Source organism: Alosa alosa, chromosome 2, assembly GCF_017589495.1.
Source record: "Alosa alosa isolate M-15738 ecotype Scorff River chromosome 2, AALO_Geno_1.1, whole genome shotgun sequence".
NCBI classification, from domain to species: Eukaryota; Metazoa; Chordata; class Actinopteri; order Clupeiformes; family Clupeidae; genus Alosa; species Alosa alosa.
In genome coordinates this window covers 25361535-25386712 of record NC_063190.1, presented here as the reverse complement: position 1 = coordinate 25386712, position 25178 = coordinate 25361535, and the positions used below count along the sequence as shown (strand labels likewise).

The 25178-nt window shown below is 42.0% G+C and overlaps 1 protein-coding gene across 1 annotated transcript; it reads right to left on the bottom strand.

Annotated features, from left to right (window-relative positions):
* Positions 1-1685: 1685 nt before the first annotated feature.
* On the bottom strand, positions 1686-25178 carry rbm27 (RNA binding motif protein 27). Its single transcript, XM_048235714.1, is given in 21 exon segments — positions 1686-2979; positions 3119-3238; positions 3411-3494; positions 4447-4686; positions 12692-12796; positions 13173-13361; positions 13731-13805; positions 15257-15385; positions 15563-15679; positions 16013-16222; positions 16499-16652; positions 17040-17184; positions 17425-17565; positions 19091-19318; positions 20429-20584; positions 20587-20757; positions 21354-21595; positions 21911-21990; positions 22243-22388; positions 23967-24085; positions 24955-25178. Coding segments are annotated over 21 exon segments (3018 nt in total). The 5' UTR covers positions 25014-25178; the 3' UTR covers positions 1686-2871.

Below are 25178 nucleotides of genomic sequence, written 5' to 3'. Positions count from 1 at the left end.
TGTCATGGAGGAGCAGCAACACATTGAAGATCTCACTTGACATGTTTTATTGATATGGTCTTGGAGGGATGTGACAGGCGAGGAGCATTACAACGCGGCTCTGCTTCTGATGATGACCCTGCCATTGTTGCTTGCTTTTTGCCCTCTCCATTTCTACCCATGAGCACAAAGACAACACACAACTGTGCACACTTACACATACACACACAGCGCACACACACACTCTTGAGTGCTCATCACCCCAGCGACAGGGGATGAGAGAATGATGAGGGGGTGCTGGTGTTTGGTTGACATCGGCTCCCAGGAGGGAGGGCAAATGTGGGGGAAGGGGTTGGGCTACAGTAGGGGTGTGCACAACGGTGCTTACATTAAATCACATCCACTCCGAGTGGCTTTCACTTCACTTCCCAAAGTAAGGAGTGGCCTTGCATTATTCAGTAGCATTTGAATATGTCAGAGTCGCTGAAGCTAAATGAAGTTACCCGCACTCAGGCAGGAAGTTTACTTGGGTGGTCTAGATGGGCGTCTGCACACAGGCCTCATCAGATCTATCCAGTCAATGGACTAAAACCAGTCAGCTTACCTGTTTGTCAGTGACATAGCCAAGATATTAGTTAGGTAGCTAACTTCCCTGACACAGTATGATCACCTTGTAGTCAAGCATGACAGGGGAAGATCCAGCTGTAAGTGATTGGACAGACCCTATAAGTATGCCACTGTCCTTTCCAGTGTCCATTTCATGTTACCTGTTCTTAGTTATTTTCCTCTAGCTTTCTCTTAAATTAACTAGTCTACCTGTGGGGAAAACATGGTTTCCTTTTTAACAAAAGGCTGTCTAGCGTTATATAGTGTCTAACACAAAGAAAATGAAATGTGAAGTTACCAGATTATAAAGCAATTATATAATGATACTTTCCAATCTTGAACAGCCTGACCAATGCCAGAGTTCCTGCAGTGCCGGAGAACTTCCCTTCAGGTCCTGTTTCTGACGTCAAATGGAAGATAATTATAAAGACATGGCAGCCTTAAAGCAAATGTGTGTTTTGACTCAATATGAAATTAAAAGACAGACAACAGTCGATTCAGGTATTATTTCTGGAATGGTGAGTTTTTCATTTTGACCTTTTTTTTTGTCAAGATCTTTCTTTCTTTTTCCATTTAATTTCTTTTGGCCAAATTGTTTTTCTTTTCTGTTTGTTCTGATCTTCATAATGAAACCATTCCTCCTTCTTTATTGGTAACCAAACATGCAAATTAAAAAATCATTTTACAAACAAAACTTAAAATACATCCACATATTCTGCAATATATAAACAGTAATATTTCAAACCTTCTCACTAAATGTTCGATGCACCATACCACCAAATCATGGTAGCACAATGTTTTAAAAATAAAGAATATCAGGAGATCAATATTTTAGTTTTTTTTTTTTTCACTGAAATAGTCCTGCTATTAATATCATAGCAACATATATTTTTTCTGAGTTCACAAATTTCCCAGAAAAAGACATTTTTTCATCCTGAAGTCATGTACAATGACATAAAAGGGTACAAAAAGCAGGCCATCCTAATGGTTGAGAAGTCTCGCCCTTACCAAATTGAAGCAGAGATACAGGAAAGGGCTGGTGGATGATATGACCTAATCATACCTCATCATTATCTCGTTATATTGTTAAATACCGTGTGTAAGTACTAATAACAAAAATATAGATATTTCATCAGCATTGCACATTCACACAGGGCATTATGGATAGCGCTCTTTACCAAGGGCATTTCAAAGGAAAGGAATGGGGAAAAATATCTACAGCTCTATGAAAAACATATGCCCCTTTCCTGACAGGCATTAATAGGGGGTAATTCTTATTTAGAAATGCTGGGAAAATAACCGTTACTGATGGGATGGTGAAGTTTTAAATACATTGCTATAAATAAGGATTTTAGAAAGGGACAGAATACTTTCTCAAACTCAAAAATAAAATCACAATTTTAAAAAAAAAAAAGGGAAACCATTTTGTCCCCAACTTCAACATTGAAATGGCTACCATGTAATAAAAGGTATGAATAGTCATTCCAAACTGCAACATGTACAAAATTTACACAGAAGCTCAACAGAGGGAGGCATGTATCTTGTACAAATCCAGCACACAGCTGATTATGTAAGGCAAAATAATGTAAAACCAAAAACCATACATTCAGAACAGCACTATACACAAGTCAAGTGAAAACAATGTTTTCTACCCATCCTGTTCCAAAGATCTCTTTGGTATGGGATGAAATAATGCAAGTTAGGGATTCCTTTAAGCACTTTACAGAATAACTAACTGTGCCTCCGTTTCCATGGATACTGTATTTACACGTAGTGGCACAACAAGCATCAGGGGTAACTGCAATGATAATAGTGGCTATTCAAGCAAATAGTTTGAGTAGCAATATAATCTCAACTGACTTAATTTTCAATGCCACATTTAAGTTTTGCCTTCAATGCTAATCAGGATGTTGTCACCTGCTAGCTCACTATAATATTAAAATAGTTTGGAGCAGGTGCACACTAAAGAAACATAAGGAGGAAGAGGAAAAAAACAATGTTTTGAGTCACAAATCTTGTGTTACAGCACTGCAATGTAATCAAAGTGAAACCAGAGCAGTTTGTGATCCTGATGTTTCAAACCGGTTCATCGGCAAAGAGATTAATTATGCAGTTATCAAAACTGTGTGGATGCACTTGCACTTGGCGCAATATACATCTACACTCAACAAAATATGTTTTCCTTCAGTCAGTGAATACTGGTTTAGACGGTTTGACCTGACAGCTTTGCCTCCGACCCCCACCCACGACATAAAAATAAAATTAAAGATAAAAAGCCAGATGAATTTATTTATTCCATCGTCTCCACGAGCGGCTTTCTCCATCTTCGTCCTCATCGTCGTCGTCCTCCTCCTCCTCTTCATCTTCAGCGAGGAGGGAGGAGCTAACATGTTCCTACGGAAACAACAAGGACACCAATTTAATTACACAACCACAAACACACACACACACACACACACACACACACACACACAGTATTATACGATGTGTGCATTTACTCCCAGGTATTGGGTGTGTAGTTTTAAAGACGCACCGTTTTGGCCTCCTCCTTTGTATCCTCCTCTGAGGGCTCAGAGGACACGGAGGGTCGTTTGGCCGTGTACCAGGAGATCTCCAGAAAGCGGCCCTTGAACTTGGACCCTTGATTGGCAGCCTAAAAACCAGAATCAAAGTGAATAGAACTGGACAAACAGGTACCTTCAAAACTTTGAAATGACAACAAGACAAATATGAGTTTTGGGGAATGGGAATAAAATGACTTAATAGACTGATTAATAGTAAATAATTAAGAAAAGGAGAGAGTTCAGGAGTTGAAGGAAACATACGCTCTCTGCCTCGCTCCGCGACTTAAAGGTCATGACAACACTGGTGGCGTCCTGATCACGGAAATCCTCGACTTCACCAAATTTCTGATACACAAAGAAAACCAAAAACATGTTAACAACCCGTAAATAGCTTACATTAAAATAACGTTTCCAAAATGATCTTGATGGCACTATTAAACTCTTAATAGAGCGAATGGCTCTTCTGCTGCACTCTGAGCAGGGTCGTATCGCTTGTAATAGGACTAAACAAGTTGCTAGCAGCAGGTAGGAACACCAAATTTCTCCAGCCACTAGTAGGCGCCAGGTGAAGTTAGCCAGCGAGCAATCAAATGATGACAATAAATGTCTGATCATGAAAAGTTGCTTTGTTGATTCCTCAGTTTATGTTCGTATGCAAAGTAATTCAAGTAGCCAGCATGGAAGTTAGGCTACTATTCTTCTTCTGATTCCAGTTCTTGCAAAAACGATGACTGCCAAACCACGACAAATGTCTTATCGTGAATGTGTAATTTACTTTTATTGCATCAAGTTCTGAAGATAATGTTCACTATGCACACGTCGCAGCATAAGTCACTTTTTAAGTTAAGTCAAGTTATCACTGAGTGCAAAAAAGACGAATTGAGTGGCAGCATTCCATTTGAATCTCCAACAAAAATCTAAATGGGAAAGAGCTGCTATGCTAGGCCTAACTGTACAAATAAATACTTGAAGGACTGCTGTCCACTGATTCAATATCGTGTCTACATTTATCACGCTGTAGTGATATCAATTGGACAATTGCGCTATTGAACTGTAGGGGGACCCCGAGCAATGACTTGTTAGTGCTGCTTTAAGATGGCAAAAATTAGATTTCTGCTACATGAGAGCTAACTAGAAGTTAACTACTCAAGTTACCTTTGTATAGCTCCCATGTAGCAAACTACTACTTAAAGAAAAAAAAAGTTTTATATATATATATATATATATATATATATATATATATATATATATATATATATATATATATATATATATATATATATATGCCGCCTTTTACCATGAAGTGTGGCCTCAGTTCGTCCTTCTCCTCCTGCGTGACACCTTGGATGACAAACGCCCGTGGCCGGTGGTCCACCACCATGTGGTTGCCGCCGCCGCCTCCTCCTCGACCCCCTCCGCGGCCTCGTCCCCGGCCCCTACCACCGCGTCCGCGAGTGGGGGGAGCCAACGTCGGCCGTACCGGCGCCACCGTTGCTGTGGTCGCAGACGCGGCCGGGATCAGCCCCATACGTGTTGCCTGGGGACAAACAGCATGTTGGTTAATGCTAAAACAGCTTCTGGGTTATAACTATAAGAAAACAAATGTGACATACACACATACACCCTGTCTGACTGTGTGAATCTACTTTATGTTGCCGTTTTAGTGTGAATATTAATTTATAAACAGTATCCACCTTACCATTGCAATCTCTAAGCTGCTTTCCCTGGTTTACCCTAAATTAACTGCTGTAATACACTCCTTAAACGACACCAACTGCATTACTTTTCACAGGCCTTCACTGTTATGAAGCATGCATGGCCTTTGAAGACTTTTCTTGAGAACGGCGACCAACTCCCACCACCAAACACATCACACACAACCTCTCCCCATTAATTGTCTTCTCTCTCCTTTCTTACAAGGAACATCAGCTCAAAGTTTAATGCCATGTAATGCAGGAGCGTTGGGCTGCTGCTGGAGCCGGCTCGTTGAGCGAGGGTCCTCTGGGCTTGGTAAGTGCCTGTAGTTTAATGTGCTGGAGAGGGGTAAGCCCATGCATATTTTACACACACACTAATTTAAGCACACCAGTGGTGGAAAAACCATGCTCCGTCTGTATATTTGTGTGTGTGTGTGTGTGTGTGTGTGTGTGTGTGTGTGTGTGTGTAGTACGTTTAAGTGTGTGTGTTTGAGTGTGACAAAGAGGTCTTCCTTGTTAGTGATGCATGTGCAGGGTGACTACATTGGCAGAGTGCTATGGCACATTTAGATTTGTTTTCCTCATATTTAGAACTCCGCATAAGCTATGCCGTAGGACATAAAAAGAAAAGGCCATGACTATTGTAGTATGGAGTGATACCGATATAGACATGTGGGCCCTGGTTTTAGGAGTGCAAAGATAATAGAAAGGGACAATAACGACACACACACACACACACTTTCAACACTGCAGTTAGTGCAGTTCTCCATGTTTCTCTGTGTTTAGCACTGGAGTTTTTCAGAAGTTCTGGTTCGTTCAAGTTCATCATCTGGCCCCAACCTCAGTTTGTAGTGACCCTGCACTTACCCATAGCCAGGGGTGGGTAGTAACGCGCTACAAGTAACGCACGTGAGTAAAAAAGTACTTTTTTCATGGCATGGCAAACTTTCCATATTCCTCTTTCAAAACAGTACTTCTACTTTTACTCAAGTACATTTTTGAGCCAGTAATCTACTCTTTACTTCGCTACATTTTCAACACTTGTCTTCGTTACAAGTACAAGTTTATTATCGGAGGAGAAAGTATCTGAGGGATAAAAGCGCACCTCTCCCTCGGTCTACAACGGCGTGGGAGAAAAGAAACAGGAACAACAGAAACAAGAATGCATTGCTACGTTTCCCCGCGATTATAAAAGTAATGACTGGCCTTCCGGTATGTAGAATCAATCAGATCACGTTGTAGCCTACTACATGAAAGTAGATGTTCTATATATCGAACAGCTCATTTAATGCAATTACGCCCTGCCAGCTGCTGCATCTTCTGGTAAGACAGCATAGCAATGAGATGAGAGGTATATGACAGGACACGGAAACTTTCGCCTATATTAATTTCTGGCATCGTTCAACAATCACGTCGGACAAGGCAAGTAGGCCTACAAATTCATATACAAGCAAAGTAAATGCCTCAGAAATCGAGCACACAAGTTAGAAAAAAACTAGCATTCGTTTATGTAGCCTCAATGTTGCAGAACATGACAAAGACTAAGAAAACAGATAGCCTACTCGGTTGCTCTGTCCGAGTGGATATGCCTAGGCTATATCCTAGCCTAAATGTAGCCATTGTTTTTAGGTTACATATGTATGTGGTGAAGTTATAACCAGACTTCCATCAATGCAAAGCAGAAGAATCAGCTGGCAATGGATTTGAAGTGACTACTTTTCAACCCATAGCCACTTAATTAGGGCTGCAGCTATCGATTCTTTTTGTAATCGATTAATCTAGCACTTTATCGATCGATTAATCGGATACATTTTTTTTTGCATTTTTAAACAACCAAAACACATAATGCATAACGAAAATGACATGGCTGTAAAATGATCAAGCAATTGGCACAGAGATATTTATTCTAACTCCAACATTAGGCTACAAAACTAAGCCCATTTATTGCAATTTACCCATTTAGTGTTTTTAAGTGCCATCAATTAAATAATGTTCAAAATGCTCTCTGTAAAATTGTAGCCTCTTGTGCATGACTTAGCTGGGCGAACAAAGCTGCCCATACTATGTTGTGAAGTGCTGGGAGGGAGAAGAGGGAAAGCAATTTAATGTATTATGTGTAGCCTACAACAAGTTTCATGCTGTAATCTAGACCTGACATCAACATAAATATCTGTTTTATGTAGATTTCTACACCTGCAGCATTTACCATTAGGCTACTAACAAATAATTTTACCATTAGGCTACTAACAAATAATTTTACCATTAGGCTACTAAAAAATCATTTCTGGGGTGAGCCAATTTGCTATGGTAACCTAGCAACCTGTGTGTGCACGCGTGCGGTGCGTGAGGAAAGATGAGGGTGCATGCATGTGTGAGAGGGGTTCTTTTTTAGGCATACTGTCTTGCAATTGAACGTGAATAAGTTTACTTACTTAAAAACATCAAAGCTAAACAAGCCATCACGACATCGCTACAAATACAGTATGATTAAAATCAGCCAACATCAATGTAGGCTATAGGCTACGAAGATAGATGATAGATAGGCTAGATTGATTGATAAATAGCCTAGCCTACTTTATTGACGCTTGGTGAAACAGCATGAAGTGGATATTTAGGTTCAGATGCTTGTTCTTTTCCTTTTTGAGTATGGAATGATCCCAAAACTTTACTTGACATTAGACAAACTTTAGACATTCTCTGCCATTTATGGACATCTTGACTCCACCATCGCGCCAGCTAAATTCAGAATGTACGATTCACGCGCTAGTGGTGTGCTTCCTGAACAACGGTCCATGTGGAACAATCAGATCCCCTCTTGGCATTATAGTGCTGGCGTCATAGAAATTTAACGAGGCTTCGAGGCAGGGTTTTTGCCTCGAGTAATTTTTGTAATCGAGTTATTCGAGGAACTTAATGCTTATTCTGGCTATGACAAAATAGCCTACACAAGTGTGTCAGATAATATTAAAGTACAGTGTTTCCTCTATGTTTATTTCAGCATGGCGGCCCCCCAGTTTAATTAATACCGCCAGGGTATCAGAATCAGGGCAGACGCACATTTGCTTTTTAAATAATCCTCCAAATTATCCTCCCCTGCTGGCTGCCGCTCACATTGCGATTTAACAATAAGTAGCCTAAACTAGTCAGAGGTTATTATTAGGGATCGACCGATATGGATTTTTTAGTGCCAATACCGATACCCATTTTTTTCCATCAGCCTTAGCCGATGACCGATACAGGCTGCAGATTTTCTTGAGCCGATACTGCTTTTATTTTGCTCCCTCAATTTACATCAAACAAATGACATAATTACACAAATTATGATAACAAATGTTATAAGTCAATTTAAAAAAGGAACATTTATTGAACTTATGGATGGGTGCACTGCATATGGTTAACTGTGCAAGGGTAAAATGCTTTCATCAACATCTTACAACACAGCCTTGATGATGCATTGCTTGCGGACATATTATAACACATAATTCAGGTCATCACAAAATGTCCTTTGTCAAAACATTTAAATAATTTAAGAAAACAATAAGCCTGAAAAGTAGCTATTGAAATAAAGTGCTTGATTTGTAATTTAAGACTGCATGGTTTCAATTTTTCTATGTCTATATTTTTCTAAAAAGCTGCCAGATGTGTCAACCACAGAACATAAATCAGCAGAGGAAAATAACGTGGTGTCAGATGTTTCTGTTCTAAACGGCATCAACGTTAAAAGGTATAAAAACATCTCTCTCAAAGTTTGAAAAGCACTCCTTCAGGTAGCGCAGCGCTCTCATATCGCTGTGATGCGTGTGTCCCACTGAGTGAGAAAGACCAGACGCACACACAAACTTCTGTTTGGTAGCTGACGAACCACCATTGAACTGAATGGATAATGATAACGTTAGCAAACGGCTCTAAACGCATGAGGCATACACGGTATGTCTGGTACATGATAAACGTTAACACGAATTAATATTCAACTACGGATAACACGTCTCATTATTAAAGCTCTGATATCACTGCGATGGCAACTCCGCCCAGCTCGAAGAGAGAGGGGGAGGGAAACACTCACACCACACGCGTCCAAAACTCAGCCAGGTGGTCGCTGAATAAAACTCCCACAAATATCACGGAACAACGTCGGCATTACTTCATCATATGATTAACCAGTGTTCGTAACAGCTACCGCATGCATACGGATAGCCTACAACTTAGCTATTTGCAGCTCCCTAAATACAATGGCAAGCAGTTTTATAGACAAGGCATTCAGGGAGGGAGACACACACACCACACGCGTCCAACACTCAGCCAGGTCGTCGCTGAAAAAACTCCCACAAATACCACGGAACAACGTTGCCATTACTTAATCATATGACCAGTGTTTACCGCTACCGCATACATATGGATAGCCTACAACTTTGCTATTTGCAGCTCCCATAAAGACAATGGTAAGCAGTTTTGTAAACGAGGCATTAAGCATTAAATAAAGTAGGCCTACCTATCTATCCATCATTCGCGTTTTCCATTTGGACCCACAAACTTGCTTCCATTTTCAAAGTGTATGCAATATTTCAGCTAAGTCAAACAGTTAAAAGATGCTTTGAAAGTTTAAAGTTTACTGTTGTCTAGAGCAGGCTTTCAGCACTCTGCTAGTGGGGGATGGGCAGTCTGTACGTGAATTGCAGCATCTCCAGCAACACAGAGCTGCCTGTGGACGCCTGTATATAAATAATGCGGAGAAAAAAAACTATCGGGAAACGCAGCCGCTTATCGGCCGATGCACGTAAAAAACGCAAATATTAGCCCGATATATAGGTCGATCCCTAGTTATTATGGCCCGTCCAGTTTCAGTTCACATATATTGTATTGATGTAGCCTATTTAAAGCATTAACTTCTCTTCTCAGTGTTTCCTCTTCATTTAGCAGTGCCACTGCTTCAGAATTAGGGGAGATGCAAAATATTGTCCGTAAGCATAGTAGGCTAAATGCCCTCCGCTGGCTGCTGAAAATTGCAGTTAATGAATAAACAGCAATGCTAATCCGAGGTACCTGTCTAGTTTTATTCCATAAATATATTGTTTTTATAGACGTTAGTGGCATGCGCTATCAAGAGCTTCCATGTGTTACGCATGTTTGTCAACATCGCAAAAAACTACAATTTTCGCACAACTTGGTGGAAAGGTGTAGCACAGGCCAAGGAAAACCCATCAATTTCTGAAGCTGATCGTATAAAGTATTTCCCACATCGTAGTCTATAGGCTTAAGCTCGCCCGCAACAACAGCAAAAAATATAGCTGCAAGCAGCAATGAGGGGGCCAAGCAGTTGGCCGGAGTAACCATGGCAACGAAATGCTGTTAGCTCAATGCTGCAATCAGACATATGGCCATAAGCTGTCAAAGCAAGTTTCACATCTAGCACGTCAAAAGTTACAAGGCAAAATGCATTTTTGCTAATTGCAGAGACCCTAGAGGTCAAAGGTCACAAAATTTATTCGGCATTCACCTGATGGGGTCATGAGTCCATGTACCAAGTTTGGTTTTGATACATGCAACGATTGCTGAGATATGAGCTTCGCCACAAATTTCGATTGGATGTGACGGGCGAACGCTTCTATCAATTGTTACAGAAATAAATGAAGTGACAAGGCATGGTCTGAAGATGGTCTGTGCCAATTTTGGTGAAGATCAGATGAAATTTGTGACCTGTGCAAAATTGTTGGTGTTTTTGATCAAATCAAATATGGCGGCCGAATAAATTATATTGATGTGACAAGTTGCCCTCAGTTGACCTAAGGACCTTTCACAGTATTACCAGACACCACTAGTACAATTTAATTCTAAGCACAGCAGCAGCTACAGGCCAAAAGGCATGTTTGTGAATTACAAGCCCCTAGAGGTCAAAGGTCACCACATTTCTTGAGGGTCCTCCTGATGGGGTCATGAGTCAATGTACCAAGTGTGGTTTTGATACATGCAAGGGTTGCTGAGATATGAGCCCACTTCCTGTTTGGCAAAGCCGCAAAATTTTGATTGGCTTTTACGGGTAACGGTAATACTTCGAAGACAAAAAGTGATAACTTTTGTGAGGCTTGGTCTGAAGATGATCTGTGTCAAATTTGGTGGGAATCAGAGAAAGTATGTGACCCTAATACATTTTTTGATGAAATCCAAAATGGCGGAAAATCCATCATGGCATGAAACGTCATAGGGTGCGTTGAACTTCGGCTTGGTCCAAGGATTCCAACAATACCTGACTTTTGAAAAATCGGACCAACGGGTCAAAAAGTTACGTGCATGAACGCCGCGTCCAACTTTGGCCTGTTGGTGGCGCTAGAGGGTTCGAGTTGCTGACATGAATCATGGGACCGTTCCCAATCAGTGTGCCAAATTTCCCAACTTTTTACCATACGCTATCTATGGGCTGCCATAGACTCCCATTGCATATAATAATAATAATAATAATAGGAAAACGTAGAAACACAATGAGGTCCTCGCAGCTTCGCTGCTTGGCCCCCAATTAAACTGGAGAGGATGTCTCTGCGAAGACCCGCTGTTACATTAGATGCGCACTCAATTGCGAATCGACGCAGTAAAAAAGCAACGACTGCTGGTAGTAAACAAAAACATTTTGTATGCACTCGCAGTGATGGTCTAATGTGAATCGCGGACTATAAAGTAAAGGAGATTTGCACCAAATAAAGGCAGTGTTGTGGGTTGTGTTTTTACAACGTGTTAAAACTTCATTTCTGTCATAAACGAAGTAAGCTAAGCGTTTCTCCATTGTCAACGTGAACTACCGGTATGTTCAAGCGTTCAAGTGACAATGTGGTTTAATGCATGGGTTAACATGACGCGAGTCAGACAGAAGATGGGCCTGTCTTAGTTCCTGAATCCTGTCCCTCTCAAGTCACGTTAGGCTAAATGGTGTGATTAGCAACTAGAATAAAAAAATATCCCGCGAGTGACACCCGACCAGTTTTTTATACTAACCTTAGGATAGGCGTAAAGGATAGGCCTAGGCCATCAAAATATAATAAAAAAAAAAAAATAAAAAAAATTACTTGTTACTTAAGTAATTTATTAACAAAGTACTTTTTTACTTTTACTTGAGTAGATTTCTTAGATGGTAATATAGTTGTACTTTTACTTGAGTATAGATTTTCAGTACTCTACCCACCCCTGCCCATAGCACAATGGGCACTCAAAAACTAGAGAACTAGAGAACGATAACCGATATTTATCGGTTTGTTGTGGCCGATACCAATGCAATAACAGATAATATTGGGACACTCTTGAATTTGTGAAAAGTGAAGGGAACAACATTTAATAAGCAGCATTTAATTGCAGCCAATTTACCTACCACCAATGACAGACAGAACTCATCATGATAGGCCTGTCCTCAAAGGTACAACAGCAAAAACTAGTCAACAAAATAGCAAGTGCTTCTGTAAGGTGAACGTGGCATTACTGAGTTCATGCCAGGGACCAGCGAGAGAGTACACGCAGACAGCAAGAAGTTGGCAACCAAATTAGAGTTTGAGAAGCACTTATGCATAGTTTTAACTGCTGGTCAGTGAATACAGATGCAACTCCTTGGATTAAAGCTGTATCTTGTGCCTGTCTGTGAAGGGGGTTAGCCCCGAAGTTCCTGATGATTCATAATGACCCGGCTACTATCTGGAGCTGAAGCAGGAATGGTTAACATTCCACATTACAACACCCATGAGAGAAATATATTACTAAAATACAAATTACATTTATCAACTAAATTTAGAGTCATCCCTCCAAGGAGTCCCCCCCAAACCAGCACTGTAAATTGCAGACACACCAGTACAAGACAGCACTGCGGCTCACCTCAGCATGCAGCTCGGCCAGCTTCCTCTTGAGTGTTGCCGTGTCCTCGCCAGAGCCAAGCTTCATGTGGATGTCCAGCTCAGTGTCCAGCAGCTCCTTCTGGGCCTACAGATGTGGCATCACACAGATCATACATCACGTTAGCGTAGCCCAGATTTACTTCATACTGTTCACTGCAACTCACTCATTTTTGTAGGGCTCATTTCATAGTCCTTGAGAAATGAAATCATATGCAGATATAACAAACAACAACAATAATAATAATAATAAATAATAATAATAATAATAATAATAATAATAAAGAGCCGTCTTGGCTGCCCCCTTTAAATATCAATTTACATGTTTCATTTGGCACTAAACAAGTACGGGAAACTCAGTTCAGAGGAGTCTGGGGGGCAGCCACAGCCCTGTCAGGGTTTGAGGGAGAGACAGACACAGCATCTCAACCCTGGGGGGTGGGGTGGGGGTCAGGGGCTCTTACATCTGTCTTGTCCTTAGGCTGGTCACTTTTGGGTGGAGCCTGCGGCGTGGTGCCAGCGGGCCGCTGGAGAGCCACGATCTCCGTCTGCAGCGCCGAGATCATCTCCGACAGGCCGTTCAGCGTCTTGATGATGCTGGCGCGCTCCTCCGGTTTCATCGTCCGGTTGGTCTCCAGACGCGCGATCAGCACCTGACCAGTGGAGGGAGGGGAAAAACGTGCCCCAGTGTGAGTGACCGAGCAGATGAGCGGAAAGCATTAGATCAGAGAGTCTGCCTCCCCCCCGCCTGCTTCCCTCTTTTTTCTACTCTTTCTTCAGAGCGGGTTACTAGCTGCCTATGGTGATCATTCATAAGGTAATATTATAATGATTACTACTGATTAAAAGATTTGCAACATTTCCATTACAACTATAATGGATACTCCACAAAATTGCAATAAAACCCACACACACACACACACACTACAAGTCCATTATAATAGGAACTCTTCCGAAAAATGTACACCTAATGTGCTGTTTATAGTTGCACTAAAGGACATAAACAGAGCAGCTTCTTTTACCTTCTGGCACTCAATCTGCATCTCAAGAATCTCCTGTTTCTTTTTCCGCATCCCTTGTTGCAACTTCATTGCTTCCTGAAATAAGAATAAGAAAAAGTAAACCAGTAAGTCAATGCAACAAACCTTTTATGAGCTTAAGAAGTATTACCAGTCTGGATCTCGTTATCTATGGAATAAGTGAAACTGAAACTCTACAGTTTTGGGCCATCCTTAAAAATATTTTCGTTTGCCGTAACCCGACCGACCCTGTCAATTTAGAACCGACCCAAATATTTTTTTTTTTTTTCCCCTTTTAGTCCGACCGACTTGCCGGTTGTAAACTTGCGTTAATACCGACCGATTGTTTTTTTTACTCTAAACAACCAATACAAACGCAATAAAATAATATTTCTTTTAGTAGGCCCAAGTATTGTGAATATAAATTGCCTACATGCAAACGTGGCTCACTTAAAAAAAACCTGTGGCGTCATCTCTACACCATTGGTTTTACCCATGTCACACTATGGTCTACGCTTCGTTTCATTCACACAAACTGATAACGCTTTTACTTGGCAGGACGTTCTGGAAGAACTGTGGCCAGATCTTTTCTCATCCCTTCTCCCCCTAGTCTAACGGTGACCGTGTCGGAGTATTGAAATTGGTTGTGGTCTATTCAGCATTTCTCAAAATATGGGTCCATAACATGGAGACTGCTGGTCCGCTGGAGTCGTGGAGTGAAATTAGGCCCGGTGCTTCATCTGATAATTTGCTGCGCAGTTGATCAAGAAACCGCGGATCGAAAAAAAAAAAAGAAAACAAACGTTTCTGCTATCGATGTCATTAAACATGGAGCCCTACAATTAAGTGGTGGTATGAGCATTCATTCAATGCGGCGTCTGCGGAGAGAAACTGAAACTAATCGATAACGTTGGTATCAAAGCTCCGCTTCAACCTGTTGGAAGGCTATTTATTTATTTAATGAAACTTAATAGAACGACATTGTTTTTGGAACTTCCTTAGAAACAGAGCAGAGACTGTATAATACACTGTATAGCATTGAGTATTGTATAGTCAAATTTCAATATAACGTGGCCAAGAGCTATTGTAGCCTTCTTTCTGGGTACATGTAGATGAGCCTTATGACCCAAAAGTCTGCCATGACCGGGCCTCAGGTCAAAGAAGTTTGAGAAAGGCTGGTCTATATAACCTGCATCAGAATGAGGTTTGCAATGGTGCGTCTGAAGGCACGGGTTGAAGACCCAGTCAGTTCGTCCACGATATGCACATTTGTGTAAATTCATTCCTACGTAATCACCATGACCAAAATTGTACTTTTTTTTTTTACTTTGAATCTTGAAAAAAAAAAATATTGACCTACCTACCGACCCATTTTTATTTTTTTTTGGCTGTTACTGCAAACAAAAATATTTTTAAGGATGGCCTTGGGGAAAAGCTTCATACAGTTTAATCAGCTATATAACAAAGGCTTATCGAGGGCTTAAATGAAAAATCCTGACGCACCCCCCCACCAGGTGACGCAGCCTCACCTGCTTCTTTTTTAGGACCTCCTGCACTTGAAGTGCTTTGGCAGTCTTCCCCAGGGACTTTGAGGACGGCTTGAGAACTGTTCGCGTGTATGGCCCTTTCAGATGACTTCCCCCTGCAGATGTTGCAGCCTGGGAAAAGGAGAAGGGGGTATGTTAACATCATCAAAACTCATAACCTATTAACACAGTTTTACCTGTACAATTGCTGAACACAATACCATGAATCCTATTCTATACAGACAGAAAATTCTCCAACTCTCCTCCAGGCCACTGTGTTGGTGTTGCGTACGCAGAGGCCCTACTCACCGTGGGCAGCTCCGGGCTTGTGCCCTTCGAGTCAGTCGCCCCCTGGGTGGCCGTGGGCAGCTCTAGCCGCGGTTTGGGCAAGGTGTTATTCAGCACATAGGCCCCTGGGTTGTGCTGCTGCATGGTTGAAAATGGACAATAGAACAAAGAGAACACTAAAGAGGGTGCCACAAGGACAAAAACAGACGTATTCTGTCTTTTAGACCACAGAACATGAACTAAAAGCTTTTTCTAGTGTATACTAAATGCTGTGTGTAACGCTAATGTTATCTTTGGATAAAAGCATGTGCTAAATACCATGTGCTAAATGCCACAAACACAAGTGCAACACTCTTTGCAGTTTCTATTCCATTTCCACTCACAGAATTTCCTCTAGCCAATGTCCACAGCCTGTGCTACATAAGCTTTTGTGTGTGTGCGCGTGCGCGTGTGTGGGGCAGACACACTCACCTTGTGTGTGGGGGCGTGCTGTGGGGCCAGACTGGTGCCCTGGCTGCTACCTAGGCCCTGCTCCTGCTGCCCCCCGGTGGCCTCGTGGTGCCAGTGCACCCGGATGAAGCGGTTGTTGAACACGGCCTCGGTGCTGGAGATGGCAGCCCGGGCCTCCTTGTTGGACGTGTACTGGATGAGGGCGGCATCCGGGTCACCCCCAAACATTACCTGGGACAGAAACAAGCCAGTCTCTCATGAATGAAAATATAAAAATAAGAAAATACAAATAATAATGAAATATTATGTGCAAAATGGTCAAAAGCTCAAAGGATCAGGCCAATGAGGTAAGCGCTACCAAATAATTAGAAAGGTCTTCACTATTTCACTCGTAACAAAGAAGGTGGAGACTAACCCTATGCAGGTCTTTAGCTAAGGCAACCTAATAACAAGCAGTGAAATCAAATAAATCAGTCACGGTTTACAAGTAAAAACACCTTTACTTACCTGAATATTTACAATAGTCCCAAACTTGCTGAAGTGCTCGTTTAACTTGGTAATGTTGTTGAGATCCCGTGGGATCCGGCGGACCTCCAGTTTAGTGTTCATGTAGTGATTCTTCTTAGGGAAGTTGGGCTTATGTTGGGAGTTGAAGTTTGGCCTGAGGAAGGAGGAACACAATCTTTAGAAAAATCTCATCAAAACAGCGCTCACAACTCCCAATGATTTCCCCCTCAGCTTCCCCTCGTTCCCTTTAGTGAGATTTGCTAGTGAAGGAAAGCAGCTGCACAGAAAACTTCTGATTCATTTGACCAAGAGGTTATCAGTGCATTACACGTAACCACAATGTTCAGCATGTTGTGTTTGCATGAGCCCGTGTTCCCGAACCCGACAACTTCCTATGCATTTAAACATGACAAATCTGCCCACATCATAAAATAAAAAGCACCTCCGCTGCTATAGCGTGTGCATATTTAATGAGGATCTGTTTGACCGTCCTTAGGCTTGCCTTTAGCATGTCACAACACACACAGGTGTCCACACTCACTTGTCCATCCAGGGCTTCTTGGGGGGATGGGGGCCGTCTGTGGAGCTCAGCGGCCTCTTCCTGCTCTCTGCGTCGGAGCCGAACCACGACTCGCTGGTGGACGCGCTGGTCACCGAGGGCTCCGTCTGGATCACGATATTTGCAGCTATAAAGAAACGTTGTAACGGCAATTTTATTGACATTATCCAATAACGCACAATTTGTACACAAATATTTTAAGACATTTTCTATTAACCAACTGTATATCACAACTTAGAATTAAGGTATCCGAATCATATACATTTCAATCCATTCATTGTTAAAAAGAATCTGAGATATTGCAGGAGAGTTGAATTTGGTTTGAATGAGCATGGCATATGTGGGGAAGTTGACTGACATTCGGTACCTCGCGATCCCTGGCCTTCTCCGGAGGTCAGGCCTATAAGATAGGGCCTCTGTGTCTGGATCCGTGGGATGAACTGTCGGTACTGTGGTCGGCTGGTGAGACCTGGAGACTCTGGATTATACGCCTCTGAGTCGTATGAATCTGACCAAAGGGGAGGAAAGGGAAAAGATGGGTTGGCTATTTGGGCGACCATTTGAAATAAGCAATGCCTGTAATTTAAACATTTTTAAGCAACAAAACCTTGACACTCCCAAACCAACTTAGGGTTACTTTCTGCAGATTTCATCAAGTTAATCTTAAGACTATAATGAATGATTTCATGGGGAAAAATATGAAGGAAAATCAGTCCCAGATTTATTACCAAAGTAAATAAACTTGTTCTCTGAACTTCTATACAGGCTAGAAAGATCAGTTTCACATATCCTGTTATAATTGTATTACATTGTGATATACTGTATCTGTACCATTGAGAGAAAGAACTGTCATACAACTTCAATCTTATGCAGTTAAAAATATTTTTACTATTGAAGTAACCTTAAATGAGGATTGACATAATTAAGACCCATCTAAACTTATTTATGACCTAGCGCATTAAATGTTTAACATATTTAAGATTTTTTTTAAGCCCTAAAATTCATAATATTCAATTTGAGACTTTTTAACACCCTGCAGAAACCCTGCCAACCCCCCACCCAAAAGAAGTTCTACTGACCATGTCAAAAAGCCCAATCCTGTCCAACCCAATGAGAATAGCATAGGTGCTTACATTCCGAGAGAGAGTACTGAAGGTGGACAGGCAGAGAGGAGGAGGAGCAGGAGGAAGAGGGGGGTGCAGGGGGAAGAGGAGGAGGAGGAGGGGGAGGTGGAGGGGGAGGAGGAGCAGCAGTGGGAGCAGGAGGTCCCACTCCAGGAGGGGCCAGAGCAGAGGAGGAGGAGGAAGAGGAGGAGGAGGAGGAGGAGGAGGAGTTCCCCGGTGGAGGAGTGTCTGTGACAGTGGCCGTGATCAGCGGGACTCCTACAGGTGGAGACACAACCCACACGGACTCAGAATGAGCCCAGAGTGAGTGAGGACTGACCCCAACCCACACACCCTCCACCTCAACCACGCTGTGCACCTCCGCTCACTACACCCAGTTCTATCTTACTCCAATTTGGAATTGATTAGGACCAGGTTTTGGTTTAGTGTAATGTCAGCACCTGAGGCTATTACTTCTGTGCTTAAAAACATGCAAAAGGCCTATACGAGCCAAAATGTGGGTATGGAAAACATACTTTGTCGACGTGTTTCTAATGCCAGCTTGGAAAATAGTGTCCATCTACAGTCGATGGTTCTAGTCAACCACTGACTATTAAAAGGCCTTAAGCATGTTTTTTAGCATGTAATAAAAATAAATTTCTATTTCATACACTTTTGAATCCTTTACAAATCATTCTAAAAATTCAGAATTGACTACTTCACCTAAATCATGTTCATCTACACAATTACTATACCTCAGCATCTCAAACAAACAGACAATGTGTAACAATATGTCAGCTGATGAACCCTTTTCTAAATGGAAAAAAAAAGCATCTATGCTGCATCCATGTTGAACACACCAGCAAATAGCATGACTACAATCTCTAATGGCCCAACACAATTCAACATGTCCACACTAAAGTTACTCACCAGGCATGGGGAAGATCCCTGGGATGGGCGGCTGCACGTGCAGTGGAGGGGGCATCCGGATGTTGGGCGGGGGCTCAGTCATGGGGGGCATGGGCATACGGGGAGGGGGCATCCCTGGCGGAGGGGGCGGGAACGGAATCATGGTGGGCAGAATGACGTCGTCCACGATCAGAGGGTCATTTCCATGGTCGAACGGACAGAGGTCACCAGAAACGCAGAAGCCTTTCTCTAAAGACATGAGAGGTCAAGGGTTAAGGCATGTGCTCTGGAATGAATTATTAAGAATGCAAAAGCTAGCCCTCATACTGATATATAGAAATACAATTAATTGAAACAACTTTATCTTTCAGCACTTTTAGAAGAATACAGAAGTTTCACTTTCACTAAGATGAGAAGCTAAACAGGCCTGTTCTCCGAAAGACGTTTTTAAAAAAAAAATGCTGCCTTCATGCCAACTCCAAAAAAACACATGATCTTTCCATAAACCTCTTTTGCTAACCCTAAAAGCTCTGTGAATTCCCCACACACAGGGCTGGTGTGAAAAATACCCTTGGGCCCCAGAGACAGAAGGGGTATATATAAACACTATCCCCTGATACCCCTTAGCCCATCACAAATACCTCAGGGCCCTAGAGTAGAGACAGTGACACCTAGGTCATTAGTGTTATTTCACATACAAGCAGGTACGTACAAACACACACACACTTAGGAAAACATCAGACTACTAAAAACATCTGAGCTACAATTACAGCACTTGTCACACTGGGCCTCACATTCAAGCACTAACAAACTGAATGAATCATTGTTCTAAAAGCAGAAAGACTTCCATTATTTCATTCGTGACGAGAGGCAGACTCACTCAGCCACATTCAGTCCTATTTCACTATTTGCTGCATTTGACATTATGCTAGAATACCATTGTGGGAGAGAACTGCATGGTTTAAATAGGCTACATGTTCAAATAAGTAATAGCCATGTCTCTGTACGAAATATACACTAAATATTACTAGAAAACGAAGAAAATTCAGATGACCAGATTTCCACTCCTGGTATAACTGGCCCAGATGACACAACAGGGTTTCCTGAACAGTTTTTAAAAGCTCAAAAATATCTCCCTAGTCCATTAGTGGAAACCCCCCAAATGCAAACAATACAGCAGCATTCTCACAAGTCAACCCAGTACATGGGTCAACAATAACATCAATAGGGTAACTTTCTCACCAAACATTGTGCAACATCAGACCCATGACAACCTATATGTGTGGAAGGAGATACCAAGAGGAACAAGTGTGTGTGTGTGGTGTGTGTGTGTGTGTGTGTGTGTGTGTCTTTGCTCACCGTCGTAGTCTCTGCAGCGTTGCTTCTTGGAAGGGCTGGCGTCCACCGACTTGCTCTTGTCTTGACTCAGGTAGAAACTGGACCAGCTCTCCGTCGTGTTGTCGGGCTGACGAGCTGGCGTTGCCATGGAGACGGAGACGGGGACCGCCGGGCCTCTTGAGGAAGACGATGAGGAGGAGGTGGAAGAGGAGGAGCAGGGGGGGAACTTGTGCGGAGGGGGATTCATGTTGAGCAGGTAGGGGGAGGAGGAGGAGCGTTGCCCATGGGGGCAGCGGTGGGGATGTAGGCACCCTGCTCCTTCCTCTCTTGCTCAAACTTGGACCAGTGTTCTGAGGGAAAAATAAATATACACACATTTAACAATGATGTCAATCCCCAAAGGGCAGCCAGAGGTTTAAGGAGAGTAGATTTCAAAAAACACTTTGGTAACGGTCCGTCCATAGCTTCTGTCAGACACATCATTTATAGATAGCCCACATGCAACTTTTTGGCATAAAATAGAACAAAACCAGAACTCTTACATCTAGCCTTCAACCTTACTCAAACTCCTCGGTACTACCTTTTTATGCTCCTCCACACATCTTCATCTTTCTCATGGCCTTTATCCATCAATCCATCACTTTGTTTTTTTCTGGCAACTTCCTTCTATATTCCTTTAAACTCTAACCTAACAGGGACCTACCATACATTTCCCTTCTTTCCTCCTTCTCCCACTTCTAATAGTTGTTATTGTAGTATTTATTGTTACGTAAGGTCTCCTCTGCATTGTAGTAATTATTGTTGTAGTATTAATTGTTACCCAAGGTCTCCTCTGCATTATAGTTTGAATGTTTTCCTCCATTAAGTGTCTGCTAAATGAATAAATGTAATGTAAATGTTCTTCCATCCATTTTTCTCTTTCACTCTCTCTCAGTCACTCACTCACCTGCTCTTCTCCGCCTGTCCTGCCTGTCCTCCTCCCTCTCCGGCTCACCTCTCCCGCGTCCTCTGCTCCCGCTGCGACTTCTGCTGGTGCTCCGGCTCCTGCTGCGGCTTCTGCTCCGGCTTCGCCCGCGGGAGCCCCCTCGCCGTCGCTCGTGCCGCTCGCGGTACGACTCGCCGCCCTTCCCGTGGCGCTCCAGGTCTCGCCGCTTCCAGTCTGTCCCGCGTCGCCGGTCATCTCGGCCCCTGAGGGGATGACAAAATCGGCACTCGTTCACATTGTGTCAATCAAGCGCCGCTGCAATCCTTAATGTTTACGGTTACTCTACAAGATTGATATGGCAGAACAATAACGCAAACACAACACACACATACAGACAGACATGCAAGCCCAACACTAGTACCTTCCAAATGACACCATTAGCTGTTCGTACTAGTGCTGCAGAATGCACTTTGCATTTACAAGTACATTTGACAAACCATGTAATGAGTTAGCCTAGCCAAATTCATCCTAGTCATGTGTGCTTCCAAGAACACAAATTGGTTATTCCCATGTCTCACCTTGACTCATTCAAATCTGGGCGGTTCCTCAGTGGACTCCTCCGCCTCCTGACTTCACGTGCATCTTCTGTGTGATTCACCTGGGAAAGACAATACCTTCAAGCTGTGCTCGGATGTGCGCTCACACACTATGCCCTCCTCCATATACCGAACAATTTATTGAGTTCACCAACAACGATTCTATGTTGGTAACACAGTAATGGCAACATGACAACATTAAACTGCTATGCTTCGGTAAAAAGAATAAATAATGATATTTCAAATTGTATTAATGTGACTTTGGTTTAATCACTTATTTAGACTTGATTTCCTTTAAAAAGAGTCATCAGTACCTCCTCTTCCTTGTTTTTTTCCTTCTCATCAGGCTTCTGCACCACTGGTTTAGGCTCCTCTTTGGGTGACTCCTTCATCGGGGGTTTCACAATGTAATTTTTTGTCACTAAACTTTCAAATAGTTTGTCTACAAAACCTGCAGTTTCTGGAAATGAAACAGGGGGAAAAAAACCTCATATCAACTGATTGTAAAATACAATCTAATGAAACGGTTGCAACATCAAAATAGTCCAGCTGCAAGCTACAAAAACATACAAATGAAATAAAATAAAAGTGTAGTGTATTGCATAGCCAAGTGTACAAATGATTTAATCTGCCTGGAGAGGTTACAGTTGTTTTGAAATGTCTGATGACCTAACTGAATTACTCACTTGGATTTACTCCGGCTCCTGTAGCTGTGTAAACAATAACTACTCTGGAGCTTTCAGAGTCGCATACTACAAAGCAAGGATCCTGGCGTTACCCAGGTAACTTCAGGAGTAACCGCTGATCTCCAAACAATACACTTAAACAATAGCTGCTCAATCCAGTGTTGTTTCAGCGATCAGCTGAGTAAGTAAGTATTTAGTCAAACCAATTCACGTTTGTTGACCAATCTACATGGATAGTGAATAATTCATTTTTTAGCTTCTTGGTGACGCATCACCAATACATCCGTAACTAATGTTATACTTTAATGGGAACTAGGATGCTGTGTGAACAGGCTGTTTACAACATTTTCTTATGTTCATTCAATGACAGTGGGTGACCCCAGTCAAATCCAACATGCTTTTAGATGGATGGGTAGACAAATACTTTATTGATCCTGAGAAAAAGGTAGACATCCAGACTTACTACAGAGAACAGTCACTACGATGGGGAGTTTGCCAGTGGAGTAAGGGCAGTGATAAGCTATGATGGAGTATGTCAATGGAGCTTGCACAAATGGATATCACCATATGCAATATGAAGTGAAAGTGCAGTGCAATGATTGAGTCCAAGAATAATAATCAGTCTATAATATCATTAGGGAACGCCCAACACTGTATCTGGCCTTGACAAAATCATAAAACCAAAACCGTATGCCCCATTTGAGAAGTTTATTGTATCTTAATTCACAAAAACACTTTCATTGTGTATTGTCAGAAAACACTGTTCTTCCTACCATTAAATGTTGAAAAGATAAGAATAATGAAAACACTTCACAAGGATGCAAACTAAGCAGCAAATTTAAGGCCTGATTGGCCACACCTGAAACAGTTAATCAAGCCTTTGGAAAGAATCTGATTTAGGCTGTGGTGGCAAATAGTCAAACAAGAATATTGCAGTATATATACAGTATGGTTGTCTTATGAAGAGGTTAAATGAAATCCAAAAAAAATCATAGCTTACAAAAACTCTCAAAGTATAACAAAAGTTGAAAGTTCATGCCTTGCCACCTATAGCTTCAGCAGTATACATATCCTCTCCTTTTCTTAAAGTAGTCAAATTGGATCATCTCTACATCTAAATCGTTATCTTTTTTGTTGATATATAACTATGACATAACTATGATATTTCAACTGCCCCTGTTGATAGCCTGCACCAGGTGAACTAACATAAGTCTTTATGACAGGTCGCATTTCATTGTGACCCATCAGGCTTTATGACAGCAGGTCGCTATTATTGTGGCCTACTCCAACTTATTTCTTTTTAGACGGAGCAGTTTATGACTTGGCAATTAGAATGTGTTGACCATTCTTACCTTGTTGAAGGAACACATCAAGTTGATCAGCACAGAGGGCTTTAAGCTCTTTCTCAGGTTTGTCTTTCTTCACTAAAGCCACTACGTAGTTGGCTAACGCAGAGGGGTCAGCATCACATCTGTAAAAGATAAAGTGTTTAATATGAGGGGTTGAACAATATTCAGCCGGAGATGACATCCCAGGCGAAACTATCCTGGAAATTTCCCGCTGTAGATATTATGATGACAGACGTCAGCTAGCGAGATAATCAGTGCAAAATAAAACTGCTACCGGTTTGCCACACGTGTATGCAGTCTGGATAAAGATGCTGTTCTATCTACAATAAATGTTGTTTACTATAAGCACGAGGCGGCCTAGCTAACAGCATATGTTAGCTAGAAAGGCTAACTGTCTATAAATGGATATGGCCTTGGCCTAATGAAAGATTTCACTTCTGCAGTGTTCGTGTATTGCAATCATGTGGGTGCTTTGCCTTACTAAATGAGTGTTACAAGAGATAAACTACGCCTTTACCCACCACATCGATCATGCACATTGTAATAAAATAGACACGCAATTTGAGTTACTCAAACTGTGTTCAAAGATTAACGTTACTGTAATGCGTTGACTAGACGGCAAGTCAGTTCGTCAAACTAACGCTTGCTAGCATAAAAACAACCAATCAGAATCCTTAGATAAACTGGCTAACCAGAATGCTACGGGGCTAGCCAGCTAAAAGAGAAACTGAAGCAAGCGAGCAGAGAGATTCCTGAATTTAGATTTCAGTCATGTCCATATATTAAGAGGGATGTAGTTGTGGATGATGTCAATGATCACATATCTTACTTCCATAACAATATCAATATTACAGACTCACCACTTTTCCACACACAACGCCAGCTAGATAGTTAGCAACCTTACCAGCTAACGTTAGCTATAACGATGTTAGCGAGAAAGCAAGCTAACGTTCGTGTCAGCTAGCGAGAATGTAAAAAGTCCATCACTCACATTGGTTCCAGGAGTTTCGCAAGCCATGACTTCAAGGCGTCAACATTTTCTATGATCATCGTTACAACGACTTTTATACGGACTACAAATAGACTGCCTTGTTGTATATTCCTACTTTCATCGTCAACAGCTAAAATTATTCAGTTCGGGCCTTTGCTAGTAGCTAACTAGATACCTAGTGGCAGTCACTTGCACGTCGGACAAACTGCTTTACGTTCGAATAG